Source organism: Anabas testudineus, chromosome 22 (genome assembly GCF_900324465.2).
Source record: "Anabas testudineus chromosome 22, fAnaTes1.2, whole genome shotgun sequence".
In the NCBI taxonomy this organism is placed as follows: domain Eukaryota; kingdom Metazoa; phylum Chordata; class Actinopteri; order Anabantiformes; family Anabantidae; genus Anabas; species Anabas testudineus.
This window is the reverse complement of record NC_046630.1, coordinates 11,694,598-11,704,465: the sequence shown is the minus strand read 5'-3', so window position 1 is coordinate 11,704,465 and position 9,868 is coordinate 11,694,598. Positions and strand designations below refer to the sequence as shown.

Genomic DNA, 9,868 nt, shown 5'->3' with positions numbered 1-9,868 from the left:
AAAAATATGCTTATGTCATGACAGTTGTTATGGATCTGGACAACTGCCTTACTTGAAACAATATTTACTCACCAGGGAAATAATTATTTTGTCTTCTCCTGTAGTTGTTTTCCACGTTCTCCTGGGCTTTTTGATTTCCCCGAGCTCACCAATGTGTTCTGTGACACAAACAAGTGGAATATTCTGCAATGGCCAAGTTTTGCCCTGGAGCTAATTTTCAATTTTACTTACAGAAGGTAAAACACCTCAAGAACAAGCAGCAAATACAGAGAGGTGCAGCAGAAACCTGGAAGAACATCCACTAGGGAAGACGCCCAGCATCTGGTGACGTCTATGACTTCCAGACCTCAGTCATTAATGACTGCAAAGCATTAGTAACTGTTAAAGTCAGTATTCAATTTGACAATTTAATTTATGATTATGTTAGTTTATCCAAAAGCTTCTGAGACTCTAAATTTGGAGCGCTAGGCATAAAAAATGTTTGAATTCATCCAATATTTTTGAACAAACCCTTAAATTAAAGCTGACAGTCGACACTTGCAGCACATCTTGATTGTTTTATTTCAAATCCATTTCGTAGTGTGCAGAGCCACAATGATTAATGTTGATTACATTCACATCATACAGCCGCAGGACACACCAAACACAAAACATTTTCCTTCATGGTAAGTCTAGCACAAAAACTAACTATTCAGTTGACCTCACTGTGTGTATTGTGTGTGTGATGTAAAGATTGAAATCAGAGCCAACATGAAAGCTAGCGTCTGACTTGTGAAAAGTTACAGTCGCTTTTTGGTTTTAACCAGGCCTTTCTCCACCAGGCAGCGGTAAAACTCCTGAATGTATGTGTACACACACTTCCAGTCGGGCTCTTTCATCCGAACTAAATCATCGGCGTCCAGCAGAGGAGGGCAGCCTGCCAACCTCCTGCAGACAGAAACAGAGTGTCAGTGAAAAATGACTGAAGACAAACAATGACAAAGTCCGTTATCAGAAAAGTGAAGTCACTTTGTCCTTAATTGCATTTCTCACTCTGCAGTGGTGAAAGCCAGCTGAAAGTTGTCTCTGGGTTCGTTGGGGTTGAGGATCGAGTATTCGAAAGCATCAGGGAAAAATCGGTGGACCAAGGCACAGAAAGCTATTCCATCTTTCCAACTTGAGGAGAAGTTCTGGATGTCCACCCCCTGTTTCATCCCAGAGAGAAGCCAGTTGAAAAGAAATAGTGTCGCGTTAACGGGCAGAGCTATGTATAGCTCAATGGGGCAGTAATTCATAGACAGGGAGACTCTGGGCATGTTTACCTCATATGGCTCTGTTTTGGCCCTGCACCAATCCAGAAGCATCTGTTTGACATTTTTAGCATTGGGTGCTGCAGCAGGAAGACATTTCTGGGCTGAGGCTACAGCGGGACTGGTCTTGCTGAGGAGAGGGAACAAAGATATACAGAAGATGTACAGAAAGTGATGTCCTCTTCTAACATGGTCAATCGTGCACACAAATCATTTATTTCGGTTGAATGAAGTAAATTAACTCCCATTAGCTGGCACAGATGCTGACACATAAACAGTCCCAGACATAACATTGTGACTTACCTGCTTGCTGCCCTGGTGAAAGGAGTAGATGGAGAGGCCCCGACTGTTGGTTCTGACAAAACACAAGGAATAATGAGAATAATTAGAATTTAATATAGTTTGAATATATATTTTAAAAGAGGTCGAATGCATTTATGAGCAACAGTGATGTCAAATTAAACTTACTGTTTGTAGACGGCTGCTGGTTCATAGATGCTCTTCCTATGCTTACTACTCCCCCCGTGGTACCTCCTTTGCTCAGGCCTTGCTGTCTCAAGTCCTGCTGCCTCATCCCTCGCTCCTGCTCCCGCTTATCTGATGATAAATTGCGGAGAAGTTAGAAGCAATGCATCAGAGGAGGAGGAGATGTTATTCTATTCTATATGTTATTATGGTCACTTTAGTGGACAGCAAGGGAGAAAGCTTTTTCCTCACCTCTCTTTTTCTTGAGCAGGTCCCTCAATGCAGCACGAATCATTTGTCTCTCTTCAAAATTTGTAGCATTGTCGAGCTGAAAACATAGAGAGAAACAATTAGAGACAAGACTGCAGAGCGAGACATTTTCTGGTTTCCATTTTCAGATGGTAATAGTAAAACACAGCATTCAAAGCTTGATCATTCATTAGCTTACCATCTTGTTGAGAACCTCCTCATCCTCAATAGCAGCCAGTACTTCTCTGGTTGGCCCACCATCGGTTTTTGACTCCATGTCTGCGTGGTAAATGTGGTCGGACAGTGTGAAAACACAGCTCTGGACGCATGCTCAGCAAAGACAGCAACATAAACATGAAATCATGTTTGGAGAAGCAATCTTTGCCTTTCTGTTTTGTATGTATAACGTGGCTTAAAAATTCACACAGAACTGACAGACTGCACTAGACTGTTTCTTGTTGTTTAGATTAAATAATGTAAAACTATCCACACAGCATGTGTTCTACTCGCGCTCTGTTCAGTAACTGAAATATGAACATTATAAACAACTTTGTGAGTCATAACACAGACACAAACTGAGCAGATGTGCAAAGAAATGTGTTTGTCTTACTGAAATACCCCTCAGTGCATCTCAGCAACTGCAGCACAGAAAAAGGGAAAAACACGTACAAATATAGTAATGTGGTGGAATAAGCCCGTTACCAAAAGAGCCTTAAAAACTATGCGTCCTCAGATACAGGCGAACACGAGCCGAGACAAAAAAACAAAAAACAAACGTAATGTGAAAGATAGGAATTCAGATCACAGATTGGTGGCTGTTGAGGTGCAGTGCTACTCACCTGTTTTCAGGTTGTGAAGTGATACGTCTTGTGGTGGTCTGTGGGCTTCTCAGAAGGATTCAGCACTCGATTCTCCTCTCCTCTCCTCCACCTCTCTCTGAACGTGCCCGGAGATCTGTGGAAGTTCAGCCTTGACATCACACCTCTCACCACAGCACTTCAGAAACACGCATGTTTGGACAGAGAGTTTTGGGGTTGCTTATATGTACCACCCAAGATGGGAAGAAAGAGGCGGAGGAGGAGGTGGAGGTGGAGGAGGAGGGAGAAACACATCAGGTCCTTGTCCTCCGGTCTCTGTCCTCCTCAGCAGAGAGCTTATCTTGTCATTACATCCTGGATCATATGTGATAGTTTATGGGACACAGCAAAACTCACCTCAAACCACATCACTGACTTGGACAATTTTCCCCTGGAGAGGGCTCCAGACAAACCATTTTCTCGGACATGAAGGAGTTAACAAGGACAAAAAGTGAGGAGCACTGCCTTATTCAGGCAAAAGGCTGACCAGTGAACCCTCTGTTTACAGCAGTAGTGGAATCTTAAACAGGGGATACAGAGCGTGCACACATATACGAGAAACACACACAAAAACCCACACACACAGACACAACCTGGAAGAAAACAAGTGAAGAAGAATACTTGTTCAGAATACTGATACTGCTTCGGAAATGACTTTTCTGTGTCAAACAGGCAGATCTCATACATCAGAAACAAGGTAAATTGCTCCACCAAGTGGTGAACATTGACAACTACTTCAAAAATAACAGACAATGTTATTACCACTAATTTTAATAATTGATAATAATCAATACCTGAACGGTATTAAGGGATTTTATGTTTAAATAGAGGATGTGTATTTTAAACACTTTCCAGAGGTGAAACAGCCTTTAATAGCTCCTCAAAACATCACAATACATGTTCGGAGATCACACATTTTAACATAATAAAAAAGACTCTAATCTAATTTAAAATGTCTGTATGACAGTAAATTTGTAGTAGCTGTGACAATGGAGTTATGTTATTTGATGCAAGAACTGCTCCGATTCTGTAGAGTTGTTATTTATTGTACCAGTCAGTTTATTTCTTATTCAAGCAATCGCAGATCATATGTATGAATCACCCAGCTTTTGTCCTTAACAGCACATTTGTCTGCTGTTGGCATTCAAAGGGTTCACTTTACAAAATGACAAATTAACTAATCCTTCTCTTCTAAACTGTGTCCAAATAAGGCATGAGGCAAATGTTTCATTCCTAAACCAGTATAGCTTAAACCAGCAAAGTATGACAATAAAGTACATAAATATAATAAAATAACTATTTACATCCAACTAGCTTTGCAAACAAGTAAACTCAGTATGTACACAGGAACCACAGGCTTTGAAGGCAGCGTCTTCGTAACATGTCAGTGCAACTTTTGTTTGCCCCATACTCATAATATGAACAAAATGTTTAACTGAGAATATAAAACCAAAAAACATGACAGTGGAGGTCATTCTGATCAGAGCACAACATGACATCGTATTAAAATGTGTGTTATAAAATGTGATGATTAGATTACTGAAACAATAGAATATATCATTCACATGCTGCAGTTTTACCATAGTTATTGAAAAGCTGCTTGATGACAGTCTGATGTTGACATAATTAATCAATGAACATGAGGGTATTAGTCATCCTATTAACATTTGAGGTATTTAATAACAAAGCCATTTATCAAACTGCAATATAAAACATTAGATATCTTTCTTGCACCACTTTCAACCAACTGTGGTTCCGTGGAAAATATCTCAGAATCATATATTAATCACAACATGACATAGTGCTCAGGACAAATGGCACACTTGAAATTTAAATCCATGATAAATTAGGTAAAGTATTTCACTCCTGCCTGCTTTTGCTCTTTTGGCAAATTATCCAGAATAGAAGGAGGGATCATAATAAAAAACAAACAAACAAAAAAAACACCTTCGTGTATGGCTTTGTTGTGTTGTGTGAGAGCTCAACTGTATGTGAGCAATGACCTGGTCACGTCATCATGCTGTTTTCTGCTTAGCACAGTTGACTTGTCTCTAAAGAGAGAGGGACAGGACACACCACTGCTGTCTAATATAACATGTGCAAGATACTTAAAGACCAAACTCTACAACTTAACGAAGCCAGTGATTACTATGATCATTCAAAAATAAATATTTTCTTTCACATAAATATTAAGAGGGAAATAATGCTTTGCAAACACTGAAGGGAAACGTAACACTGTCCAGCAGAAGATGTGTCAACTAACTTTTTAAAAACATCCTCTACAAAAAGGGACAATTAATCCAAAACACATGGCATCGTGTAGGACTTAGGAAGCAACCTTAAAGTCCTTTTCTTTTTCCTCATCTAATCCACAGGGACAAGACTTCTAAAGATGAGTGGCACTCCTTAGAGAACGCATGAACCTAATTATCGAGGTACACTGCAGTGAGTGTGCTGTTAAACAGATGGAAATAATTGCACTAATTCTACAGAGAGACCGTCTTTAAAACAGTTTTGGGGAAAAAAAAAATCTAGGCCTTAAATGGAAGCCGCACAGAGGCTCATTGTGAAGGACAAACCATAGAGCTCAGGCCTCTTAATAAAAATGTGCTTCAGTAGAGAAAAAGAGGCATCTCATTGCACAGAAATGTTGGCTTTGTCCCTCATGCCTCTGGAGAATGGTTTTAGCCCTAAAACAACAACTGCAGTTTCCTTAGTTCACACGCATCCTCTTTACATACCATCAATAAAAGCTGCCAAAAAACAAGTCCCTCACCAAGACAGGACCAGGTGAATATCAGGTAACAGTACCATTAATATTTATTTTTAATACACATTGTGCCCGTTAAGAGTTGAGGAGGAGTAGTCTCTAAACCTCGCACACCTCAATGTTACACGAGCTGACAATATCCACGACAGCCACTCAAAACATTGATTAGAGCCCTCTGTAAATGAGAACTGTTTCACAGTGGAGTAGTGTAAGTGAATACCTCATGAGGTATCAAACAGTTTAGTGTGCTCATGCATGCATTTACTTCTATAGGCTATGTATGAGAAATTTACAGGTTAAGGAAAGACTGTCACTGTGATGAACAAAGGCGATCTTTTCCTCTTGGCAAATTTCAGGTTCTGTGTGACCAAAGGAGAAATAACTTGGCACAGTGAGGAAGTTAAAAAATAATTACCTAAGAAAATGATCTGTAACATCATTAGTGATGACTTGCTTATAAGGTCACACTTCCTCTGCCAACTTATTGAGACAAGGTACAGCTATGGTTTTTAATTATTTTATCCTTCGACATTTATTCCCTTCTTCATCCTTTCAGTTCAGTCTATTTTGTCTTCCTGTTTTCCATCTGTCCTCTGCTGATGATATGTTGGTTCAGACATACTAGCTTTGTTCAGGTCCTCTCCACATGCATTGTGAAAATCAACTGATTCTGACCCTTTGGATTTGGCTCTGCGTGCATCCAGGTAGCTGACAATGAACTCAGAGTTCTGATAAATAAGCATGCCAGACAATGTCAGCACTGCACCGGCACAACTTAGGGCGGACAGTTCACTGCCGAAAAGCAGCTGGGACAACAGCAGGTTTCCCACCACGCTCAGGTTGCCGAGGATATGCAGAGTGACTGCCGAGGTGAGCGTGATTACGCAGCAGCTGGCCAAGTTGTACATGACTGAACCCAGGCAGCTGAGCAAGATGAAAACCCACAGGTGGCGGTCGTAATGCAGCGGCGACTCCAGCATAGCCCAGTTTTCTAAGGCCAGAGCTGCCACAGCCAAGATGCAGAAACTAGGAATGGACATCAGGTAGAGGAGGAACACAGAGTTGATTTTCTCCTCCTGCAGTAAGATGCCTGCATAAACAAGGAAACAACAACATGCATTTTTTATTGGAATGTTGTCACATAAGGAAGGTACCTGTGTGTTTCTAGTCAGAATAATAGGAACAGACTCGCTTTTGTTCACTCAGAGCAGGCTTCGGAACTGATAACAGGAAAATGGCAGGGAAATATGTAAAGCACCTGGTTTAAATGTTTGTGTCCTCATGTAGACAGGCAGGAAGCAAAACACATATGCAGAACTTCATGTGTTAGTAAGAACTAAAGAAGCTCTAACGCTGTTCAAACACTCCACTATGTCATACTGTATAAACAAAATAAAGGAATACACTACAGCAGGCTTGAGAGAGAAAAATAAACTTGTTAGGGAAACAGTAACAACAACTAGTGTGCGACGATGAAAATAGCTTGTTGAAACTTGAGACAACATCTCCCAGATAGTTTGGCACCTCAGGATGGACATTAAGTTTTCGTCAGGATTAAAAGTAAAAGTAATGTGCAGCAATTTTCATCTGCTGGACCTTGTTTACAAAGTCAAAAACAGGAGTTACGTGTTCTTTCCTATATACTTGCATTTAAGAAACCACATCTCCAGTCTTGTGATGTTTGTTACTGAGCATGTGTACTGGAGTATTTAGAATTTAAAATGATGGTCCCCTGGCTCCAAGTTTACCTATGTAACCATGAGGGGCCTCTGTGCCTGTCCAGGCACAACATATACATCATTCCATTCCTCTGACCAAAACCTAATATTTGCTTTAGTGTTATGTAACAAAAAGCATCACTATACTTTTAGCAACTCATTACTTTCTCATTTCTTCCCTGATAAATACATTATGGAGACTGATGTTCCTCAGTCCTAATTCACTGAACACAGAAACCAACTTTAAATTAACTTATGCAGTAATTACTACTATTAAGTAAATACTGCTTCTTAGTGCAACCCATATGACATCAATTCATGAAAGGGACATGTTTTTCCCAGGACATGGTTACTTAAACTGGGGCCAATCTAAAATTTGTTTTAAGTTGATCATTTTGAAGGAACGCTATGTTCATTTTAAAACATTGTCACATGCTCTCTGAGAGCAGCCACAGAAATGTGGTGCATGCATAAAAATAAGATACACTTTAGAAGTAGCTAATTTAATCTATTGGTTTTACAGAAGATCACTGCCTAATTCAACTCACACACATACTGATGTTTGTATTATGTTTCCTAGGAAACCAGAAGTATACTACAGTGACACTGTGTTGTAATATGTGTGAATCACCAAATCACTAAAACGTTCCAGGACCGCAGACTGCTGCACACAGGGGAAAACACCAAAATACATTCTGATGTCACTGGTATGAGATGAAGTTTCCAGTTTTAAAACTTCACAGAGGTTACTCTCTGTAGCTACAACAAAAACACAGCAAAACACTAATATGACAAACAGGACAGAAACACTCACTCTGCTGAATGGACTTGACACCCCTCAACATGGTCGCCGCGAACACAAAGAAGCAGCCGGTTTGATCAAACTGGACCTCTCCCATGATGCTGAAGGAGGCTCCCAGGCAGATGGGCATCATGGCTGTGTATTTGAGGATGTGATGCTGTTTGCCCAGGATCAGTGTGGAGATGGCCAAAGTAAAGAGCGGTGTTGTAGTATAGATCATTTGTGCAAACGACAGCTGGACATAGTTCAGTCCCATGTTCCCAAAGGCAATACTTGCACAAAATGTCAGACTCAGCAGGAATACCTTGCATTTCGCACTGGAAGTCAAGTCTTGCTCTCCAACCCCTCTGTGGCGAATCACTCGGAGTTTGATCAGCCCATAGTCCACCACTATGGCTGTCAACATGTGAAGCGCAGACAGCAGCAGAGGGTACCTGAAGTTGTAAACTGCAAATATCCATTTGTTAAGGCTGGAGATGGTGGTACCCGTCACCAACCAAACAATGACTGCTGACAGCAGATGCAGCATCTCTGCGGGTGGCCTCCTCCTGCCTCTCTGTTGCAGAGTCGCCTCGCATTTTGAGAAGCCATCGGCGCTGATCATGTTCTTATCATTGTCCTCTCTGTAAGGAAAACACATGCTGAATCTGTAGCTCTCACCTCCAAATGAAAAGCATGATAAAACCGGTTTTGTCAGTTTGGGGTTATATATGTCAGTCGATGAGTAACACCGCATTTCTCAGCACCACCTATAGACATACAGCGAAACTCTTTTGCATGACGGGCTGGTTTGTGAGACGCACCCAGAGCACACGACGTATGCTGGACCAGGAAGAAACACAGGAGACTGTGTACGGGAGAGGAGGGTTGTTCAGGGCGGGATGGAAAACTGTACATCCCCCTCTACTTCACCGACTCGTTATGACACCGACAGTGACGAGTCAGTGTGGTCCACCTAAAGAGCTGTGTAGTAAACATAACGATGTAGCTGTAACTAAAGCTTATAAACACCAGACAGAGCAGCATGTTTTTTTTTTCCGCACGCTGGCTTTAAATAGCAGCTTACTTCATTGCCTGAGGACATCTTGTGATTCCTTCTCCCAGCACCGGGGCAGAGGGACACCCTGACAGCTCACACCGTGTTGTCAACACAGACAACAACCTGTCCCACAAGCTAACACCGCGCACCTAAAGGTGGCGGGCACTGTTCCATCTATCATGTTAACCGGTGTGTGTCAAGCAGCGGCTCGGTGACCGTGAACAAAACAGCTGACAGAATATAAAGGTGGCTAAGCTGGCTGACCTCTAGCACGGACTGAGCTGTCACTTGACACCGGGCAGCTGAGCGACTGCCCTCGGCTTGTGTCATGCTAACGTTTAGCTAGCAGCTCTGCCTATCACCGGGAAACTGTAACGTTAGCGCCTGTTAGCTAGCTAACGTCGGGCAGCAGCCGTTACTCCTGAGCTGACTGTTTTAGCTTTCCCTGAATATTAGCGCTAGTTAGTAAGTTACACTTAGTCTGAATGTGAGCATCTCTGTTTTACCTTGTTCGTCTTCGACAAGTGCCCTGGCAGCACCGGTAGCATCCCCTAACCTCCGCCAGTCAGCCGAGCCGGGGCGGACGCTGCTCAGTGTCATCGGACGGTGCGTTTAAAGGGCGATGCCACTCATTTGTGGCTGCAAAGCTGAGTGCAGAGGAATTTACAATTCAATGACT

The 9,868-nt window shown here is 41.9% G+C and overlaps 2 protein-coding genes across 4 annotated transcripts; both read right to left on the bottom strand.

Annotated features, from left to right (window-relative positions):
- Positions 1 to 548: 548 nt before the first annotated feature.
- Positions 549 to 3,160, bottom strand: smtna (smoothelin a). Its single transcript, XM_026340082.1, has 8 exons — positions 2,843 to 3,160; positions 2,203 to 2,282; positions 2,007 to 2,082; positions 1,758 to 1,886; positions 1,593 to 1,644; positions 1,302 to 1,419; positions 1,033 to 1,184; positions 549 to 927 (listed from the first exon to the last, which is right to left on the bottom strand). The coding sequence occupies exons 2-8, from the start codon at positions 2,278 to 2,280 to the stop codon at positions 780 to 782; spliced, it is 753 nt and encodes a 250-aa protein (XP_026195867.1). The 5' UTR covers positions 2,281 to 2,282; positions 2,843 to 3,160; the 3' UTR covers positions 549 to 779.
- Positions 3,161 to 3,901: 741 nt separating this feature from the next.
- On the bottom strand, positions 3,902 to 9,807 carry slc35e4 (solute carrier family 35 member E4). 3 transcript variants are annotated; one of them, XM_026340534.1, is made up of 4 exons: positions 9,696 to 9,765; positions 8,912 to 9,113; positions 8,163 to 8,773; positions 6,188 to 6,720 (listed from the first exon to the last, which is right to left on the bottom strand). In XM_026340534.1, exons 3-4 carry the CDS (start codon positions 8,752 to 8,754, stop codon positions 6,188 to 6,190), a joined length of 1,125 nt encoding a protein of 374 aa, XP_026196319.1. In that variant the 5' UTR covers positions 8,755 to 8,773; positions 8,912 to 9,113; positions 9,696 to 9,765. The 3 variants fall into 3 exon arrangements, with proteins under 3 accessions (XP_026196317.1, XP_026196319.1, XP_026196318.1); XM_026340532.1 differs by having other exon boundaries at positions 3,902 to 6,720; positions 8,163 to 9,113; positions 9,696 to 9,763; XM_026340533.1 differs by lacking the exon at positions 8,912 to 9,113 and having other exon boundaries at positions 9,696 to 9,807.
- Between the last annotated feature and the right edge of the window lie 61 nt (positions 9,808 to 9,868).

What these genes read in the sequence shown, in the direction of transcription:
- smtna (XM_026340082.1), bottom strand. Translation starts at nt 2,280, where the DNA reads ATGGAGTCAAAAACCGATGGTGGGCCAACCAGAGAAGTACTGGCTGCT. An exon ending in AGGAGGTTCTCAACAAGATG is followed by an intron (nt 2,083 to 2,202) that starts GTAAGCTAATGA and finishes CTATGTTTTCAG; the next exon opens with CTCGACAATGCTACAAATTT. An exon ending in CTGGCTTTCACCACTGCAGA is followed by an intron (nt 928 to 1,032) that starts GTGAGAAATGCA and finishes TTCTGTCTGCAG; the next exon opens with GAGGTTGGCAGGCTGCCCTC.
- slc35e4 (XM_026340532.1), bottom strand. Translation starts at nt 8,886, where the DNA reads ATGCGGTGTTACTCATCGACTGACATATATAACCCCAAACTGACAAAA. An exon ending in TGTCAAGTCCATTCAGCAGA is followed by an intron (nt 6,721 to 8,162) that starts GTGAGTGTTTCT and finishes TTGTTTATGCAG; the next exon opens with GCATCTTACTGCAGGAGGAG.